The 20,534-nt window shown below is 52.2% G+C and overlaps 6 protein-coding genes across 6 annotated transcripts; 3 read left to right on the top strand and 3 right to left on the bottom strand.

Moving 5' to 3' along the window:
* Positions 1 to 1,909: 1,909 nt before the first annotated feature.
* Positions 1,910 to 2,119, top strand: BO66DRAFT_388400 (uncharacterized protein; the record flags this gene model as incomplete). Its single annotated transcript, XM_025646549.1, has 1 exon — positions 1,910 to 2,119. A coding segment is annotated over exon 1 (175 nt), but the record flags the coding sequence as incomplete, so codon positions are not given.
* Positions 2,120 to 4,898: 2,779 nt separating this feature from the next.
* BO66DRAFT_388398 (phosphoribosylglycinamide formyltransferase) lies at positions 4,899 to 5,958 on the bottom strand. Its single transcript, XM_025646548.1, has one exon. The coding sequence runs from the start codon at positions 5,699 to 5,701 to the stop codon at positions 5,210 to 5,212; it is 492 nt and encodes a 163-aa protein (XP_025508165.1). The 5' UTR covers positions 5,702 to 5,958; the 3' UTR covers positions 4,899 to 5,209.
* A 1,299-nt stretch (positions 5,959 to 7,257) lies between these two features.
* BO66DRAFT_313599 (RING-H2 finger protein) lies at positions 7,258 to 9,858 on the bottom strand (the record flags this gene model as incomplete). The annotated part of the gene is made up of 3 exons (XM_025643393.1): positions 7,258 to 7,365; positions 7,423 to 7,698; positions 7,750 to 9,858. 3 exons carry the CDS (start codon positions 9,856 to 9,858, stop codon positions 7,258 to 7,260), a joined length of 2,493 nt encoding a protein of 830 aa, XP_025508164.1.
* A 1,378-nt stretch (positions 9,859 to 11,236) lies between these two features.
* Positions 11,237 to 15,334, top strand: BO66DRAFT_417580 (uncharacterized protein). The gene is made up of 3 exons (XM_025649688.1): positions 11,237 to 12,805; positions 13,333 to 14,288; positions 14,346 to 15,334. The coding sequence occupies exons 1-3, from the start codon at positions 11,476 to 11,478 to the stop codon at positions 15,108 to 15,110; spliced, it is 3,051 nt and encodes a 1,016-aa protein (XP_025508163.1). The 5' UTR covers positions 11,237 to 11,475; the 3' UTR covers positions 15,111 to 15,334.
* A 54-nt stretch (positions 15,335 to 15,388) lies between these two features.
* On the bottom strand, positions 15,389 to 17,914 carry BO66DRAFT_365750 (VPS9 domain-containing protein; the record flags this gene model as incomplete). Its single annotated transcript, XM_025645227.1, has 4 exons — positions 15,389 to 17,504; positions 17,571 to 17,616; positions 17,643 to 17,647; positions 17,703 to 17,914. 4 exons carry the CDS (start codon positions 17,912 to 17,914, stop codon positions 15,641 to 15,643), a joined length of 2,127 nt encoding a protein of 708 aa, XP_025508162.1. The 3' UTR covers positions 15,389 to 15,640.
* A 653-nt stretch (positions 17,915 to 18,567) lies between these two features.
* On the top strand, positions 18,568 to 20,397 carry atg15 (triglyceride lipase ATG15; the record flags this gene model as incomplete). The annotated part of the gene is made up of 2 exons (XM_025643201.1): positions 18,568 to 18,768; positions 18,829 to 20,397. Coding segments are annotated over 2 exons (1,770 nt in total), but the record flags the coding sequence as incomplete, so codon positions are not given.
* Positions 20,398 to 20,534: the final 137 nt, after the last annotated feature.

Raw genomic sequence — 20,534 nt, 5'->3', positions numbered from 1 at the left:
AAACCGAAAAGGGACGGAGATGATGATGACAAGGACAACCCGAATCTACCGGGCCCCAGTCAGACCTGCCAAAGACTGTCACACTAAATCAGATAGACTTTGAGACAGTCCCCTGACGATGGGAACATTCCAGTCAGCTTTACTTGTTTCTGCTGGCTCTCCGGCGCTAGAACTCCCTGGACCGCACCTTATTCTATCTCACTCAACATCTCCGATCTCCGAGGATGTTAAATTGAAGTATTAGGCTACTTACTCATGGGGTGAAAGGGCTGACTCGAGTCTGTTGCAGCGTGCCTCTCCTCCTTTCGATAGCCTAGCCGGGGAGTGGGCCATTCTAGATCGGACAATGATCGTCACTCCTATCTCTTGTGGCCAGTCGACGGCAGGTGTTCTGGTTTTAAAAATCTCGGACTGAGCTTCTCCCAGATGGACTCCCAGTCTCAGTTTCCATCGGATGATCCTTCAAAAGTCCCGATAGGTCATTGTTCATTGTCTATTACGATCCGATTTCCCGCTACGGCAAGGATGGAGACCGAGACCTTTCCTCTCGGGGACCATTTTAGGAATAACCATGGATATGATTATCCTCCAGGAGATTGCAGATCCCCACCGGCAGTCACGGCGTTCTCAAGAGGGTCCCCAGTGCATCGTAGACTGTCACATCATGAGACTGTAGGGTGCTCCGTAGACTGTGCCCTGGAAATCCGAGAAGCAGAAGTAACAGGGACCACGGTTTGACTCGGACGAGATACGGCCGGATGATGTTCCAGCTAGCCCTAACTCATCTCAATTTAGCCGCGTCTCGAGAGACCGTGGACTATGACCACCCAAGAGCCACGCGCGAATTGGTGTGAGTGGATCTTGTTCAGCTCCTTGGGAGGATTTGAAGATTTGAACGGTCAGCCTCACCCCCCAGAGAAAGGGGGTAGAACATCACGATAGCGAAGGTATCAGGTAGCTGCAAGAAATGTTGTGGCAACGTCATCACGGCTCTAATCCTCGCTATTGTCCAGAGCCATTAATCTGTGCCGAGCTGGGGAAGGTCTGGATCGAAAAGCCATAAAGTACCTAACATAAAGTATCAGGATTCTGCAGCCAGGATTGCAAGCCGAGGAACGACGACACCAGCGTCCAGCCGTCGAGCATTATCTTGCACAACACTGAATAAACCAAGCAAGCTGGATAAAGAGCACGTTCTCTCCAAGGTAGACGACTAAATGGCAGTGGAGGCAGCCAAACCTTTTTCGATGGACCAACTACCGCTAACGCCGTACCATTCCAACGGACGTCTCCGCTGGAGGTCCACTTTTACACTCCCCGAATCGCCTCGGCAAATCTGAAACACACTCTTGGGAGATATTTGCCGAGAAGTTCGTCCGTGAGCCCGGAAAAGCTCTAAGCCAACCTGGGGCTCCTCATACATCATTGGAAAGCTGGAGGTAGCCGTTCATAACAGCCGATAATATAGCCAACAGGGTCGCCATCCGTTATTAAGCTTCCCCACAAAGTGAGCAATTTGAGCAAGCGTGGACCTATAGTCCCGACCCGACCACAAAGAAGATAAGGGGTGTCAAGAATTTTGAAGAATGGCTGGAATGCTGCAACGAGGTATCCAATTTGGCGTCGTAAGCAAGGGAACAATGCCGCGGAATTACTGCCGGGGACAAGGGGGGCAAAAGTGATTTCGGGTTTCTCGGAGGTTCCTGATCGACACATAAGACGGTTTGAGTTTGACAGCTGAAGTGTGCGGTGCTGATGACTGGGTCGAACCAAATAAATGCTAGGCTAGTACGACAATTCCAGAGTAGCCCAGCGTGGGCGGATATGACGGCCTTGTCCAACCTGGTCGTAGAGCACAGCCTGTCGTGTCACTGAGATCCACACAAGCCCTAAATCGGGTTGATCTCATACCATACGATGTACTGAGTAAGAATATCGCATGTCATGCGCAAGCAGGGTTTTATTCGTGTCCAGAATTTTTTTGCCTCTCCCGTTTGTTCGCTTTATTTTTGCAGTTGGTTCCAAATTCTCTTGCCTCGTATGGGTACTGGCGTATGCGGTAACAAGGTGACAGGCTTGCCTCTGGGTGTCGTCGGTCGCATGCTAATATCCATCATAAGTCGTCGGTGAAGGAAGTGGTAGTTCTCACGAAGGAATCAGATACACTCAAGCATGCAGCTCAAATTAGCCAAGCTGAGTGTGGGTTCACCCATGTGGACTGGAATTGTTAGTCGTACTCGTATCAGGGTAGCCAGGACCGACCTCCTCCACCGCGAGTGAAGCAGGTCACAGCACCGATCCAATGGCACTGCGCTCTTCATAGTGTTTCTTCACTCTTAATTTTCTTTAATCTTCTCTCTTCCCACCCCCTTTCCCTTTTCTGCCAAACAATGAAGACTAGTCATTCCGCTGCTGGGGGCAGGGAGCAGCTAACCTAGATTTTGACGTGAGACCACTGACTAACGCCACCGGTCCTCCAGGCAATAACACTATCGTCGATTAGACCTATCCCCATGGGTCAATCAGACCCTCGGGAGAGTGGACAGGCAAATATACAGGCAGCGGATTGGTCAGCTAGCAAAATCCGAGAAATGGCTAGCCAACCTGGGGGATGAAGGGGAAATGGAAGTCCGAACGGATGTGCCCACCAAGGCTGTTTTCTTGACTCTTTCCTTCATGAGATGGATGATTTTCTTCTGGCCCCTGTCCGCGTGATGCAACCCAACGATTAGAGTGACCGATAGTTATGAATAGTATGACCGTCCCAGATTTGGCCGGTGGGTGCTGTTGCTCACCCAAATTGCGTGCCACACATTATGATTGTCATAGACCTAAACTTGAAGAGACGGGCCACCATATGGGCCTCAAAAGAAAAGATTGATTGGAAACTCTGGAAGGGGGTCGTAGATAAATTCTCGGGGATCATCACCACGGAAATTCGAGTTTCCCGAGGAGCCAATCAGTCAGGAAGCATACCCACTAAAAGACACCGGTAGATTCCATAAGTCAATGGTACGGACGCACAGGCTACCATCATTAGCTACCATGCCAGCCAACGGCTTCGGAAGTGGAGTCCATGTTTCTTCCAGGAAGAAAAGGAAGACCTGGCTATCGAGGCTTGACCGTAAAGGCTTCATATAGAGTGTATCCTGGTTCAATTAGAATCCTGTCTAGTACCAACGAAGCCTTCAAGGACAAACTGTACAGTTACCTCGGATTACTCATCCTGGTTGTTCAATGATTTTATCAAGTGTCTACAGGAGACGTTGTCGGTGCCCCAAAATTTGCATACTGAGTGTGCCTGCCAGACAAACTTGCTCTAGGTGTATCCTTGCATTCAGGCAAGACCAGGGATTCAGCTCCACAGACTTAAGACTGCTATGGGGAGTTCGTCGAGTCAGAAGCCGATTCATCGTTGGATTAGCCGTCATATCATGATTGTTCTGGTGGAACCACTGCCCAGACCTTCCTAATAGGGACCAACAAACGCCCTTCATGAGCTGCACTAATGATCCTTCCTCAGTAGTCATGCGTTCTCATTGCTCTCCTTGATGGCGTACGTGGACAGACACGCACCAAGCACTGTATATTGCCTAGTTGTCTTTTGGGCGCTTGCGATGCAAATCAGCCGTTAGATCCACGAGGCCAGCCTATCAGCAGAACTGAAGCTCAGATTAAGGCTTCGAATGAGGGGTATCATCACATAAGGATACGAGAAAAAGGATGTGAGCGGTTCCGCTTGCCCACTCCCATGGACTAATGCACATAGACAACATGGTGAGTGATTTTTTGGATGCAGGTTGCTTGTGCGTGAGAATCAATCTAGCTTCCCAAGCCTGCTGACACAGGCAAGCTTAAGTTCAGAGCTAACAGGCTTGCGCATCCTGGACTCATTGGGATCATGCAGCCAGGGGTCTCAAGCCCATGATAATCATGATCACCGCCCACTATGATGGTATCTAGAACCGGGTGGAGGAGGTGGCAGATTTCTTTCCCAGCAGGCCCGGAGACTTATTGCAGAGTGGAGTCCCTTAGATGAAGCAGTCAGAATTCCCATGTCATGACCATCAAATCAGAGCCGAGAAGATCTCGGAGACTTCCCAGTGAATATGGTCCTAGCCTTCTTATTTGCTGAGGCAGCATGATATCACAGTGACCAGGGTCTCAGTCACCGACACCAGTACCGTTTGTCACCTTCCTCTGAAAACCCTTGCACAGATACATTCGAATTTCAGGCATCTGTTTTGGAGCCTGTACGGACAGAGGAAGTGGGCGTCGCCGGTTGATCCTGGTGAGGTGCCACCCATCGACAATATGGTCAACATTATAAATCACGTCAAGAATATGAGTCGAGACTTTGAAGTGCGGGCTACAGCCGGAGAATGAGGATAGGATCCTCGTCGTGGTGATACTTGGAAGGCTGGCTGCACGCCGGCAGCAACGACGATCAGCAAGCAGGATACCGTAGCCATCCGCTGGCTCGAGGTGATCGAACCGTAATAGTCTGGTTGCATGATTCAAGTGATCGGCCCCTCTGTTGACAAATTGAGACATACGGAAACGATAGAGCAAATAGACTGAATCCAGAGTTTCTTGTTCCCATGGAAAAGATACTCAATAGAAGTTGGAAACTTCTCTGGGCGGGCTAATCGCCGAGGAAGTCACGCCGGACCCGGGTTTAAGGCATCCATCCATTTCTGGAAGTTGGCAAGCTTGACTCGGGACTGCCTTAGGTAAGGTTGTCTGGGCTCAGGCTCAGCTCAGCTATACCACGGGCAGTCAGCAGAAACATATCACAAATGATAGCGAAGTAAGACTGAATTGGTCCTACAAGGTGCAGCTAATGAGTAAATATTTTAAAATTCAGATTTGGTATCTTGGTATCTTAACCACAATGGTAACGTAAATTATCGAGATCCAAAGAAAATCACCTCCGCTGCCTCTCATCCTGGATCTCCTGGATCGTTAGCTGTACCCCCTCAATCACCACTCCCCATTCAATCGTATGCACCTTCTGCTCGAACTTGTGGAGATCCTCATCCTCACCCTTGATGAACGGAATCTCGCGCACAAGAATGGGTGTGCCCATGTCAACCTCCGAGATCACCTTGTGCATCATGACACCCGTCTTATCGATCTTCCCTTCCAGCCAAGCCGCATGGGCACGTTCGATAGCATTCTGTTCGATGGGAGTCAGATATATTCATGTCTAAGCCCCCGGCTCGCAGCCACACAAGCCAACCGCATACACCCTAAAAGAAAAGCTCAACAGAAGAGAATGAGAACTTACCGCGCCATTGAAGGCACCCGGCAGAGCGGGGTGCAGGTTGATGATCTTGATCTTGGCCTCTTCTAATGGCTCCAGGAACCGCGGTGACAGCACATGCATGAATCCCAGGCAAGCGACCATCTCTGGCTTGTCGGCGAGCACCAGCCGGGCCAATTCAGCGTCGTACTCCTCGCGCGCCGCCAGAATCCCCTCCGGTGTTGCAGGGTGTTGCTTCTTGTATTTCACGAGGTTATGGTATCGTGTGGGGATGTTGGCCTTGCGAGCCCGCTCAAGGCCAAAAGCATCCTTGCGGTTGGAGATGACTCGGACAATCTGGGTGGAGAGTTGACCCTGGCTGGTTTTGTCAATGACAGCCTGAAGGTTGGTTCCACTGCCGGAGATGAGGACGGTGAGCCGGACGGGGTCTGCCATTTTTGACGGAGTCGCGTTGTCCTGAAGGAATGGCAGATGAGGCGTGGATGGTCGATATCGGGCGTCTGTTCCTGGATGGCGGGGTAGGGATTTTATTTTTTTCCGTCTCGCTGGATCCTGCCTCTCAATTGCCGAATTAGCAAGGTATAATTATGTCCTTGAGGGTTCCATCTTCCTACCTGAGACTTTCCGAGGTCGAATTCAATAGAAAAAGACTGTGGGCAGACGTTTGAAGAAGTCAACGGTTGAGAACCAGCTGCGTCCTCAACTACAGGGCCGAGATCGCAAAGACGCGGGGTGGTGGACAGTCCGGTGAGCGGTGGGCTGAGTCATCGTGAGGGGCGGAGATGCGGGACGCGCCCGCGCCCTGAGTCTCTCCGCTCCGCCGTTCCAAGGGTCGATTAGAAGACAGGATACATCGGGGCTTTGTATGCATTGATTGATAGTGGTGGTCTTTTTTTCGACTGATAGCTCTTGGGCTAGCCCCTGGGGAGACTTTAGCCTTAAAGACAAGGGCAAACAGTCTTAATTTTAGCTACAGACAGAAGGGAGAACAACTTAGGTATAGAATACATACTAACCCGCCCCGAAGATATTGGTTAATGTAGCCTGGTTAAGACATAAGCAATTTGAAGCACGCCGGGGTGGGCAATATAGAGCAATCTCTTGATTCCTTGGTGGCTCTTCATGGCTAAACTATCTGAGATGACATGTGAAGCAGACTGGTAACCGCGTTAGATTATGTAGCTGGATTACTCAGGAACGCCGACATAAGACCAGGGGGGCCTTCTATATGATAAAAATCAGCCTGTATAACTTGTAATTAGCTAGAACCGAAACAGAAGTCTAAGAGCGTACTACCTCTTATAGTTATAGTCATTTTGACATTTGGAACTGGTCTACTAAGATATACTGTAACTTGCTGCTACTAGACCTTTAACTGATATATACGTACATGAATAATCAGTCAATAAATCAAGTCAGGATACCGGTAGGATTAACAAAGTTTCATTCGCTTGATATACCTAGTCCCATTTCCATCGACTATCCCGCACAATCCTTAAAAACAAAGACAGGAGTAAAAAGAGGTATTATGCACCGGTGCATTTCCAGCTCACAGGCCAACATCCAAATATCAAACAAAGTGGGGAATAGTACAGCATAATCTGGTGGCAGAACAAGGGGAAATTATCCGGGGATATGTCACACAAAATCAATACAGGGTCTCCATGCCGTGGCCTGTGAGACCCGTGACAGCTAACGGCACTGTAAAGGATACATACATATATGCAGCCTTCTAATCATGAGTCACCGCCAGTGTTTGCAGAATCCCGGAAGGTAAGAATTTAACCAGAAAGGCCATTCAAGTTGAAGGAGGAGAAAAGAGAGAGCCACGCTTGATGTCCGTGAAGGGATATCATGAGAAAGTAAGCTAAAGTCATTCATCAGGCTTTGGTATAGACGCTTCATGCTAAGAGAAGTTCAAGGTTAGTTAAAGGATAATAAATGTATCTCCAGAGTAAGAAAAGAGACAAGCTAATCTCGGCTAGGTGTCGTCAGGCTGCTGTTACATCCGGCGCCTCTGCGGCCGGTCCAGCATTAGAGGTTTCGGCCACACCCTGGCCACGGCACAGAGGGCAGGAGTTACGGCCTGTTGTCAACCACTTTAAACTTGATATCAGCAATGTGCTTACAACAACGTAGAATCATGAAGAGCATACCTGATCTATGCAATCCCGGTGAAACAAATGCTTGCACTTGTTCAATTGCCGAAGCTCATCGGCCACCTCATAGTCACTTAAGCAGATCAAGCAACGTTCACCCTCGGGTAGATGAATGTTACCAGTGCCCTCTAGAGCCTCCGCAATGAGGGTACCTCCGTATTCGACAAGTCGGAACATGCCACCAGCGGAGGTGAGATCGTCCTGAGTAGCAACGGGTGGTTTAACTGGCCCGAGAAGAGATGAGAGCAGAATCATGTCTTCATATGTTGGGTTCTGCAAGTTGTCAGTCATGAATGAACGTCAAACACGGATAATCGATCTTACATCTGTGAACAGGCTCGGAGTAGCAAAGGCAGGATGATTTTCCGACAGATTGGTTCCAACAACATAGATCAACCAGCTTCTGCCCGTAGGGGGTGTGCCGTTATCAGGTTCTACCACGCCGTTGCGTCTGACCGCACCAGATCCTAATTCACGATGGCGCGCATACTCAGAGTCACTACGACGTCGTTGTCGTGTTGCTGTCGGCGGGATGCCGTCTTCGACCGACTCAGCCGTGGGTTGCAATGCCCTATTCTCGTCAAGCTGAGGCAGGACGCTGGGAGGGATTGCGGACGCGGCAGACGGCCTTCGACTTGGGGTAGAGGCGCCGGATGACACGGCTGATAGTCCCGGTTCAGCCGGCGTTGATGGGGGTGGATTAGGCCCCGGAGGACTCTCCGACAGAATAGAAGGGACAGATGTGAGCGGAGCGCGGCTTGCCGTATCAGAGAACCGTCGCGAGGGGTGTAAATGGCCTTGAGAAGACGGCTCACCCATGCTATTTGAACCATTGCTGCGGGGTCGAAGGCGAAGCTGCGGTAATCTCGGTCTGCCTTCACCACGTGATGGCGAAGTCGAATTGCTATCCTGACTCCGTGACAGGTTTCCAGGCGTCAAAAATGGCAGACGAAGCAGTGCATCGAGCCCAGGAGCCGCATTGCCGCCCTGTTCACCGGTGGAGCCATTACCTGACGGGACTGAGCGAACCCCAACCACAACCAAAGTGACCGTGCGACCTTCCGGACCCTCGGTAGGACCGTCAACATCCATCTGTGTCCCAGTACCGCTTGCATTATCGCTATCCGCACTTGGGCGATCTGCGGGTCCACTGGGCCGAGCATTGTCCGAGTTGGCAAATCGAAATACCCTTAAGAAGTTGACTGGGGTTTGGGGAGCAGTATCCCCTGCGGGAGTCGGTGCATCGTTATGAGTAGGCTGCTGGGCAGACGTCGCATGCTGCAAGCTTTGGATAAAGTTTTCAAGCGAGCCATCCAGGCCATCATTCCCAAGAGATTGAATGTTGGGCATAACAGGCCCAGTCGTTCCAGAAAGTTGGGCAGCAATGGCGGCAGCTGCCAGCTGAAGTACACGAGATAAAGGTGTTTGTTCCTCCCGGCGCAGCATGCGTGATGACCTTACCCGCAGTGAATCCGGAAGTTGTCGTGACCCGGGAGAACCCTGCGCTGACTGCGACATGGGAGAGGTTGGCCGGGAGCTTCCCACTGCCGGTTCCACCGAATCGAGTTCATGAGGCTCATCAAAGTCCATCCGTGTATCCATAGCTGTTGGGTATGGAAGAAGGCCTTCATGGTCCTCACCAGGAAGTGATCCCAAGGGTAACTGCGGCGGTGGTCCCAGGTTCTGGCCTGAAATGTTCGATGACTGTCCAAACATGTGTGTAATCGGGCCCGAAATTGAATTTCGCATACGGTTCAGTCGAGCACTGCGCCTCCACGGGCTTCTGGTGGCTTCAGAACCATTTTCTGGTGGGGCGAGATATGCGCCAGGACTGGAGGGGTCAAGAAGGGGGTCACTGCGGGGAATATAATAGGGCCCACGTGCAGAGCGTCGCCTGGAGATCCCACTGAACGGGCTGAACCGACTGCTGCTGTGTGTAGTTTCAGTTCTGGGGACTGATCTTGAAACGATGCCATGGCGGTGAGCGTGACCTTCTGCTGGTGTTTCCTCTTCGCTGCTTAGTAGACCACGGATCACGGAGTTGGGTAAGATCCTGGAGCCCAGTCGAGACATGGTGGACTGCCTTCTCGCTGCCATACGAGCGAAGATGGCTGAGCGACTGTCCCGCTGGCTTTGTCCTAACTGCGACCCGTCCTCCTCGTGCATGCTTCCCATCTGCTGCTGCTCGCCGAGTGAGGACATCATGGGCTGCCGTGTCTCAGGCTGTTCGGCCCCTGTCGGTCCATGCTGAATTCCACTGTTGTCTGCTTCCATTCCTGGTGGGGAATGAACATCCCCCGTTTGATCCGAGTTGTGCCTTTGATTCATATCTTCATTCCTATCTAGCCGACTTCGATGCGCGTGAAAAGAGAAAAAGCGTTCTGAGGGGATGCTGTGACGATGATTTCGTTGCGTTGAGGAAGACTGTCCCATAGTAACAGCAAGGCGATAGTAGGCCGTGGCAATGGATGTTTATGAGCTGCCTATTGCCATCCAGAAATTGATGACTAAAGGTGAAACCAGCATTAGTCAGACAATACACAGCTGCAATTCAGTCCAAACCAGTGGAGTCCACATGGAAGGTGAAGGAAAATAGAGGTCAGGATAAGAGTCCGTGGTTGCAAAGACAAACATCTAGGCAGCGCACACAAACTAGCGCCACCGGATGGGTACCAATTTGTGGGCGACACGAGGGTAGTGCCCAGGAGATACGTACCATTTGACAGTCTGTCTAACAAGCCGATGACATCCGATGCTGACTACAAGAGGATTTGAGAGGTATTCCAGAGCAAAGCGGCTGAGCTGGGTGAAAAGGGTGTGTGTTCGCAGGAAGGAAGCAATGCTCAGGTCGCAGCTAATCGTTAGGCCTCTTCCGCGTCACAGAATGCAGCAATGGGAATCAAGTGCTAATCGCGGTCCGCAACTTCACAAAGAATCGTGAAATTTGCCAGAGAGGTGTTCCGAAATGTGAAAAGTATTGATGTCAAAATCAGCCTGCCAGCAGGTGTCTGCCAACCCTTTCAAAAGCCAGGAAGGGGAGGTGTATGGCGCGGGTTTTTTGTATTTGGATTTAACGCCGTACGACTTTCGGGGGGGGAGGGGAGAGAGGGGAGAGACCCCACAACAACCGGAGTAAAGTGCAATCGTATGTATTTACAAGCGGCGAAAGAAAGAAGGAAAAGGAGGACAAGAAAAAAAAGCAGAAAGAAAAAGAGGGGAGACAGTGAGGGATGGAAGGAGGAGGTGAGCCTTGCAGCTCAGGGATGAAGCACGAAGACGGAGGGGGGTTCGAGGCTGGCTGATGACGATGATGACGGGTTAGAGGAATGGGATGGGAGGAGTAGGAGGAGGAGGAGGAGGAAGAGGAGGAAGAGGAGACGACGGATAACATACAGTACCTACTTACTCGAATTAGAGTAACAGACAGGCTGCCCTGGAGTGTAAGTTACTCCGTAAGTACAGACCATAGTATGTAATCTACAGCCTGAGTTCTGTTGAGGTGTCCGGGACGCCCGATGGCTTGAAAGGGCTTAGCATCATGGCGGTTTCGGCGGTTTGTCTGGCTCAATTGAGTTTAGTGTGGAGAGTCGGTAACGTGCTTGAGACTTGCCAGAGACACTACTTACGGGTACTAAGGTAAGGTAAGGATGAATCCATCCTCAATCCTCCATCATCCCGATAACTCACTATCTGCCCTCCATTATTGGTCACTCTTCACTCGTGCAGTTATCCATATTCTCTTGAACTTTCTTTCTCTCTCAAGCAGCTGCTGGTGCCTCAGAAGGGCAGTGTTTGAGGATATTTGAACAAGAAAAAAAAAAAAAAAAAAGAAAGAAAGAAAGAAAGAAAGAAAGAAACAGAAGAAGAAAAAGGTCTTATCTGGACGAGACCCCAAGAGGAGACCCGAAAGTCTGCATGCAGTACCGTGTCTGATTTTCCAGCCAGATTCAACCACTCTAAATGGCCACTCCCCATGGGACCTTAATTTGCCTTCGTCATACATTGTCACTGAATAGATAAGGTTCTCAGGTTCCGAGAATTCAGATCTTCATGGCATCTGTTCCTTCGGCTTCCTTCTTCTCCTTGCCGCTTCCTCCATGGCAGCAACCTCAGAGTGCACGGGTGGCTAAATATGAGGCCAAAAAGCGCAAGAAGACTCTTGATGACTGGGGTGACAATGATGATGACGACCTAGGAGAAACCACCGATGCTGCTTCGGAAGTTGCGCTGCCTGCGCCATCTCTGACTTTGTCACCAGATGAAGCTCATCAATACCGCGTTGCGGGCTTGTCTTTCGACCAGGAATTACCGGGCGGCAAGTTTCCACATGCACCTGCACAAACCCAGTCTTCCACTCGACAGACGCGGGAAGGGGTACTTGAAAAGCTATCCTCTCTCTCTTCTCCCATATATCCCCCCCAGTCTGCTGCTCATCAGGGTAACCTCCGTCTGCAGCACCTGGCTGTGCTGACATCCATATTGCACCGCTGCCTTCTTCAAAGGGACTATGTCCGAGCGGGAAGAGCCTGGGGACTACTTCTCCGAGAAGAATTCAATGGAAGACCGATCGATGCGCGGACTGAGGGGAGATGGGGAATTGGTGCGGAAATTCTGCTCCGGCGCGGCCGTCAAATCGCAGACATGGCTGCTGAAAATGGCAGCGACAACGGCGGTTCCCAGTCACCAGGGTCGGGTCCACAGCTCATGTTCACAAGGAAGGGTTTTGAGGATGCCAAGAAGTATTATGAGAGGCTGATCATCCAGCATCCATACCGGAAGGCTTCTCCAGACTCCATCAGCTCATTGCATTTCTACCCTGCCATGTTCGGCCTCTGGGTTTATGTGGCCCAAGAAGAGAGCGAGGTTAGTCGACGGAACATTTGGACTCGTCATACCGACGAATTTGGGCAGCATTCGGAGGATGAAGATCTTGCCTCCGACCACGACGGCCATCGTGATTCCAAGGAAAGGGCCCACGCGCTCATTGCCGACGTGCGCAAAGCAGAGCTCAATCAAGCGCAAAAGATTGCGGGGAGAATGGATGAGATTCTTGGCTCTCCGCCATATTCGGATTCTCCAGAATTGTTAGAGCTTAGGGGAATGGTGTCACGCTGGATTGCTGATCTATTTGTGTCCTCCGTGCCTGGAGGCCAGACTGACCACGACTACTATACCGATGACGAGGATGAAGACTCGATGTCCGACAACATGCGGTATTCGATCCAGGATAGACGCGAACGTAGACTTGCGATGGAGAAGCGTGCGTCCGAGACTCAGAAGTCCGAAGAATTCTTCCACAAAGCCAAGCAGCGTGGCAAGGGGGTAACTTCTACTCTTGATGACTTCCACATTGATGATAACGAGTCGATGGGCTATTGGAGTTAGTGTTATCTGTATGACTTAGTCGGTGCATGTTGTTGGTGCAAAACATGATGATGTGAATATATGTAACGGCATCTCCCCAGACCGGTCTACATGAAAACCCCAATGTAAAATCAGATCTCCACTTCAGAACTTCCAATAACGAGACTAGCATACAACCAAACATATGATGGAATAAACGCATCCATAAAACGAGGCATCCATCTGGCTACTCCTATCGATGTACATACAGGACTTTGCTGTACTGTACCACGTGACCCCGTGGCTGCCTCGTGTGCCTGACGAAAGAATCCAACGCGTTGACCAACTTGATTCGACCACTTTTCCAGACTCATGACTGCCACGACGCTACGACCATGTTACAATTCTGATTCTCGACATATGTAATTGTTGTCATGCGTACAGATTGAGCATTCACCGAACACGCTTATCCATAAACCTGCTGAAAGAGATCATTCTGCCCGACTCGGATTTCTCGACCGTTGAGCCTTGCTCCACCACTGTCCGTGACGATGGGCGTGGGAGACTATGTGCATGCCAGACCACCCGGCGCCCAACCGCGATCTCGCACAAGTGAAAACCAAACCCAAAATCATGATCAAAATCTCTCATCCCGACAGGCCTTAGCAGCCCAAGCAAGGGTTGAAGTACCGTCCACCAACCTGATTGCTCCGGTACCACTACCGGGCAATCAAGCCAACCTATTTGAGCACTATGCGCAGCAGCCGCAACCACCACCTGTCGATGCCGTGCACAGGGACATGTTCGACACCGACGTGGAGGGGATCGATGACTCGACCATCGCAGCAACCAGCGTGTTAGGATTCGACGACATTCCCCCTCAGTATCAATTATCATCCACAGCGCAGCATCACGCCCCCCCCGACCCGAAGATATTTCGACCGCACCCGTCCCAGTCTCATCCCCCGCATCGCTCGCACGATGCCAAATGGTACGCGAGCTTTGGCGACAACGCCCCGAAGTCGGCTGGCTTCGACTCAGGGGATGCGGCCGACGATGCCGAGAGCCAGTTAACCTCCGTCGTGGGGGATGATGAGCAGTCCGACACGACCGAGGACGCCGCGGATTATGCCCGGCGCTACAGGTCGTCAACCACGACGGCCAACGAACCCCTGAGCAAGCGTCTGCAGAATTTCTGGAGCGCCAGCCGTCGCACCTATCAGAATCCCACCGAGGACGCTCCCGCCGCGATCCCCGCCGTGTACCTGGAGCCGGCTAAGACTTCCGGTCCTGGAACACTGCGGCAAGCCCAGTCCGACTCCAGGATGATGACCGCCAGTCAGGTCTTGCCCCTAGCCGGCGGCAACAGCCGAAAGGTCACTCTCCCACGCAGCATGACGGCGACTCCCCGGACGAGGTTCAGCCCCCCGAAGCCCACCCTCCTGGAACAGTTAGATTTGACCCCGACCCGCCGGACGTCTGGACCACGCCCCCAGCCAGGCAAGGACGTGGCAAGCGGAGTCGGTCATTACCAGCGTCACCACCACGACCACCACCAACAACAACAACAGAATCAGAATCAGAATCATCGCGACATCGCGGAGGAGTACGGCTTTTTCGACAGTGACTTCAGGAGACGAGGGAGCCTGCCCCCGCTGAGTGCCTTTGACATCACCAACATCGACGACCTGGACAACGACCACGATGATAATCACGACGACAACAAGGACGACCACGGCCACGACCACGATCCCATTAACGACCCTTTCTCCCGCCGCCTATCTGTCCAGCGCATCAGCCCAGACAGGAGCTCCAGCCCGGAACTCAAAGAAGACCCCTCTTCCAAAAAGCGCCAGCTTGAACCCGACTACCCGCCCGAAGTCCTCCGCCAAAAATCCTTCGCGGACCTCCAATCCGAACCCTTCGACCATATCCCCAACTCCTCCTCCGCCGCCACCCCCGCAGAAACAAAAACCACGCCACCTCCAACAGCATCCTCAACAACCCCGAGCATCGCGCCTCCCGGACCCGACACGAAAGCCGAGGAGAAGATGTCGCACCTGTTGAGTCTCGCCGACAAGGACCGCCGGGCGTTCTTCTCCGGTCTGACGATGGACGCATGGGAGGACTACGGCGACCTCCTCATCGACCAGTTCTCCGCGACGTTGACGAAGATGAAGGATCTGCGGCGCGCGCGCCGACGGACCGCCGCCGTCTTCGAGGCGGAGATCCGGAGACGGCACGAACTGGTCGAGGAGCAATCCGCCGAGTTGTCCCGGAAGCTCAAGGATATGAAAAGTGGTGGGGCGGAGGTTCTTCGGGGGCGGACCCCTACTCAGTGAGAGTTGCCGAAAAGGTAGGGAAGGGTGTGAGTGTGCTTCTTTCATGTTTATGTGAGGTCGGAAGAGGAAGAGGAGGCTCAAGTTTGCATTTTGCAGCAGGCTTTTAGTCTTATTGTTTGATTCCCTGGATGGGCAGATGGGAATACCAACTCTAATATGTGCTGCGATGGGGTTTATGGCGGTTTTTCGTGTTTCTTCCTCTTTCTTAACACTACACAAATATCAATATACCCCCTTTTACGTGATAGACCCTTTCTCGAAGAAAAAAAAGATGAAGAAGCTTCGCATTGTTGGTCCTGAGAAAAATGCTAGACAAAAAACTTGATAATATGCCCGACTGGCTGGAAAATGCAACATGCTTGGTTTGGGACCACTGAACGCCAGCAGTGATCCCACAATCTCACAGAGAACCAACCGATCACAAAGGAACGTCAAGGATTACTACGTCCCACGCCATGGAGATGATAATACACGGAATCAATATAAGAGAAATTCAAAATGAGTGTTGTAGCTGCGCCGACAGCTTTGCGTCAGTTCGAGGTCTGCTTCGATAACGCTGCAGCAAGCCGCTTGTAATCCTCAAGGAGGGTAGACACATCTGCAATGGTCATTTCGCTGGCGTTCTGCATCTGCACGAAACGTTGAATAGGCGGGTCAACTCTGGGCGGCTCGGGCTTCGGATCATTTTTCGATGAGGTACTGTGGACGGAGGATGAAGAATCGCGGGAGACGATCGATTGCCTGATTCTCTCGGTCGGGGTGTTGGGGGACGAAAAGGTGGTGCTCGGCGTTTCCGGAGCAGCACGACTGAAGCTTCTGATCATGCCAGGAATGTGATTGAGTGGATTCAGCGTGTTCCCAAAGCTCCGCATGGATTCGAGGGGCGTAGGTGTCGATGTTGTCGAGGACATTGCAGGCGATGCCTGAGACTCATCCTTCTGCAGACCTGAAGAGACGGCCGTCTTCCGGGCGCTACCCTGCGTCCGAACGCTGTCCGCACTTCGATCGCGAGGCGTTCTCTGACCACCAACCAACCCTAAGAGAGTGTCTTCTGCTTTGGAGCCAATTCGCCGCAGTTGCGGTCGATCAGTGGCACGAGGCTCGCGGGCTGCATTGATATCAGGGTTCAGACTGCTCTCAGACGCAATCGGCGACGTAACCAGACGTCGAGCTTCTGCTAGTGTCTTTGGCACAACTGCGTTCCCTCCGTCTTTGGTAGCAATCTGAGTAGTTTGTAATTCTTTCAAGCGACCAAACAGGAAGTTGAAACTGCTGTCCAACGATGCACCTATATTTTTCAAGCCCTGATCTGCGGTGTTACGGACTGCGTCGTTCGCAGCACCAAGCACCTTCGCAGGAGGCTGGAATAGGTTATTCAGCCGGCCTTGTTGAGTATTTCTCGTAGACTGTGTTCTGGGAAATGTGGCTGATGCTCCTGGTCCAGCTGGCCTCGATAGTTCGGGTGAGGCAGTCGCTGATGTGACCGACGACACTGGTGTGTCCTTGGTAGGCTGAGGGGAGTCAGTCTTCGTGACTGTCGTCGAATCATCACTCGAGGGTTTGGTCTGGTCTTCATGCAGCGCTCCTCCGCGGAGGTCAGACAGATCTACATTCTCGAGGAAGCTAATAGCGGCCTCAAGATTCGTCAAACAGTATGCGGTCTCACCATCCATCTTACTGGATGATCGGAATCGCTGTATGAAGAGCAGATTGCTTATGACGTTCATCCCTTCGGGAGGGCTGGTGATGAGACAGTAGATCAAAGTAGGTAGAATCTCATCGGCAGACGATGATGACGGCAGTAACTTAGTCAGAGCATCAACTATGGCCTTGTGCGCGGCGGCCAGTTGTTGAAGCTTGCCCAAAGGATATTTCTCGTCGTTCATCTTTGCTAGGCAATCACGGGCGATCGAAAGACAGTCATCGGCCTCTTTCTGCTTCTCCTCACTGATAGAGCTTACATCGAGCTCTATCCCAAGATCTTTCAGGTTTATGCCAACCAGGAGAAGCGCCGCCGTCTTTGAGCGTAACTTTTCGTCCCTAATTTCATCCAGGGTGCTTTTGTGCCTCCATAACTTATCATAAATGCTCTCGCAAGCCCTCCGCTCTACAGCCTCCTCCAGAGCAATGCGCTTGGACGCTAGGTGCTTCCGAGCGATCCTCTTTTCTGTCACTTCCGAGGCAGTCAGCATTTGCCGCCCATCCGAGCCCTGAGTGTTCGAGTTCCCTCTGCTGCCGTACGGCGACGGATCACGGTTTATGCGGGACGCAAGAGCTGATATATGGGTAGCGATATGTGCCTCGGCCCGTTCGTAGAATTCTTGGAAGCGATCTGATACCCTGTCGGCCGTTGGCGGTGACGAGTGGACTTTGGCAGTGAGGGAGTTGACGAATCTGCATAACATCTTATTAGCAATCGTGTTGTACAGGACTAGCGGCAGCCTAGCAAAAAGACTGTACCTATCGGTAAGACTGATCAGCTCGATGGGAAGCTCTTCCGTGTGGTCTTGCATGCCTCGCGAGAGAACCGACGTTTCCTCTCCATGTCCGTCCTCGTCGTGTGTCAAGTCCGGGGAGCCGGTCTTTTCAAACAGGTCTGGGCCGGAATCCTGCTCATCTTCTGCTGACGATAGAGGTAAAGGAAGCGATTCCGAGTCTACCAGTTCTGGGATTGCCACCGACTGGACGGTTTTGGCTCTGGAGCGAATGAAAGGGCTGGGCTCAGATGAATCCATTCTAGGGAACGAGCGGGCAGTATGGAGGCGTGGTTTTCCAACGCCATGATCGGGAGTGTTGACTGACATAGTTCCTGCAGTCAAACCTTTGAATGTGATATTAGGTCAAGTGATGGAGCCTTCACGTCCAGGTGATAGGCGCATGCAGATCGAGGTATGTATGGGAGGGGGGGCCAGTGCGTTAGACTAGATGACAGCTGGAAATCCCCAAGTGGGATAGAAACCCAATGGAAAACAGACACAAATAAGAGAAAGAAATGCAGATGAAAGGAGATCAATCGAGTTTTAAGTGAAGAACACTCGCACAAGCATGATGAAAGACAGCAAGCCACAGCGGCGCAGGAGTACCATGGAGATCGGCCTGCCCGTCACTGCAGTCAGCACTCGATGTATAAGTTAGGAAGAGAATCACCAGGCCGGGAATTGTCAACAACTTCCGCCTTGGGAAAAGGAACGGGACGGGGACTCGGGGAGAGGGGGAAGGTCACGTGGGCGGGCAGTGAGGACCTCCGCATTATTGATCACTTAGTTATGAGGTGCGTCATTCACCGCCTCCCCATTGATAAGTCAGGTCAAGGCAAGTCAGGTCAGTAGGTCAGTTACCGCGGAACAGTAGATCGCCATCTCCGTTCGACTTGGATCACTCCTCTTGCCTCTTCAAGCATCCATCCCTGCATCCCCATATCTTCTTTTCTTCCCCCATCCCTCCCCCGTATATCACTATGAACAGCTATCGAGGACGAGCGAGAAAACGTTCCCTCTGGGATACTAAGATCTCGGATCTTTTCTGGCCTGTAGCACTGCTCCCAGGCCTTGTCTCCGCTTATCAGCCCGTATACTTCGGCTCCCGACAATCGTCGCCCTTTCTTCCCCCCCAGATCCCTTTAGCGGACTCACCATCGCTATCCGGCACCCATGAATTTGTAAGTCGGACAGATCTGTGCTGCAACCCTGTCTTTGTCGTACGGCCACTGATCAAGTAGACACTTCGCCACTTATTCCATCGAGGGACGTATCAAGACCCCAATCTCCACCTAAGGCTGGACATCCAGCCAGAGACCCGTCTTCGGGCCGTCTCAGAGGATGGCCTTGAATCCGAACCTGTCGCCGTCCATACCCCGCTGCTTGCAACTTCCGAGCCACTCACCATCCAACGGCTCGCAGATCGACGTCTTTCAGTTATCGATGATTATCTATCAGCCGCCAGGTCCTCGGGATCGGCGGTGGCTTTGTCACCCGAGGCTTGGGTCATGGATACGCTGGCCGGTCCCAACGTTACAGATAAAAACACAGTCATTACGATGGCGAAGATGACTGCAAATGATTATATCGAAGAACCAGGTACGGGTGAATGGCAAGATATACATGGTCGCTTCAATCATTCCGGGAGTTTTGGGTGGCAGGGTGACGGGCTACGAGGGCACGTCTACGCCGACCAGACAAACAGTACTGTCGTCATCTCTATCAAAGGCACATCGCCGGCGGTTTTCGACGGAGAGGGCACCACCACAAATGATAAGCTCAACGATAATCTCATGTTCAGCTGCTGTTGTGGGCAGGGAGGTTCATATCTCTGGCGCCAGGTGTGCGATTGCCAGACATCGCTGTATACGGCCAATCTCACGTGCATCGTCGAGGCAATGCAGGACGAAAATCGATACTACCGTGCTTCGCTGGACCTTTACTCGAACGTGATCGAAATGTACCCAGATGCCAACATATGGCTAGCAGGCCATTCTTTGGGTGGCGCCGTGGCCAGCTTACTAGGCCTGACGGTCGGCGTACCAGCGGTCACCTTTGAGGCCGTGCCAGAAGCCCTACCTGCCGCTCGCCTTGGTCTTCCCAGCCCCCCCGGTCATGATTCACGATTCCCTCAGTCGCGCAAGTTCACCGGGTCTTACCACTTCGGCCACACTGCAGACCCCGTGTACATGGGGACATGCAACGGCGTTAGTTCTGTATGCACATGGGGTGGCTATGCCATGGAGTCTGCATGCCACACGGGTCAGATGTGTGTTTATGACACCGTGGAAGACAAAGGCTGGCGTGTCGGGATGACCAGACACCGCATCCAATTCATTATCTCTAACGTTCTTGAGGACTATGATGATTTGCCGCCTTGCGCCCCCGAGGAAGAATGCTATGACTGCGAACTCTGGAAATTCTTCCGCAGCAACGGCTCCGAGATCACCACGACGACGACCACGGCCACATCTACGTCGACTTCCTTCTCCAGTACCCGAACATCGACCTGCAAGACCCCAGGATGGTGGGGATGCTTAGACAAGACAACCACAACAGAGCCACCAACGACGACCACATCGACATCTACATCCACCTGCAAGACTCCAGGATGGTTCGGCTGTAAAGACGCGACCACTACCTCAGACGCGACCAGCGCACCATCCATCACGACCACCGAACCCATCTCATCAACCACCACTTGCAAGCATCCCGGCTGGTTCGGCTGTCGCGATCCCACCTTCACAAGAACCGCCACAGCCACAGCCTCCAGGACGCCGCCTCCCGACACGACCTCCAATTGCGGCAAGCCCGGCGTCTTCTGGGGTTGCTGGGACGCTCCGACCCCGCACGAACATCTGATCACCCCTGCCCCTACTCTCCCTTCCTAGAGGGGGCCATCCATTCAGCATCTTCCCGCCCTCAACTCAAGCCCTGCGGCTCCATT

This window comes from Aspergillus aculeatinus (assembly GCF_003184765.1).
Source record: "Aspergillus aculeatinus CBS 121060 unplaced genomic scaffold BO66scaffold_4, whole genome shotgun sequence".
NCBI classification, from domain to species: Eukaryota; Fungi; Ascomycota; class Eurotiomycetes; order Eurotiales; family Aspergillaceae; genus Aspergillus; species Aspergillus aculeatinus.
Note: the sequence above shows the minus strand (reverse complement) of the source record. Positions and strands in the feature narration are given on the sequence as shown.

What these genes read in the sequence shown, in the direction of transcription:
- BO66DRAFT_388398 (XM_025646548.1), bottom strand. Translation starts at nt 5,701, where the DNA reads ATGGCAGACCCCGTCCGGCTCACCGTCCTCATCTCCGGCAGTGGAACC.
- BO66DRAFT_417580 (XM_025649688.1), top strand. Translation starts at nt 11,476, where the DNA reads ATGGCATCTGTTCCTTCGGCTTCCTTCTTCTCCTTGCCGCTTCCTCCA. An exon ending in CGAGTCGATGGGCTATTGGA is followed by an intron (nt 12,806 to 13,332) that starts GTTAGTGTTATC and finishes TGGGCGTGGGAG; the next exon opens with ACTATGTGCATGCCAGACCA. An exon ending in GCAAGGACGTGGCAAGCGGA is followed by an intron (nt 14,289 to 14,345) that starts GTCGGTCATTAC and finishes CAACAGAATCAG; the next exon opens with AATCAGAATCATCGCGACAT.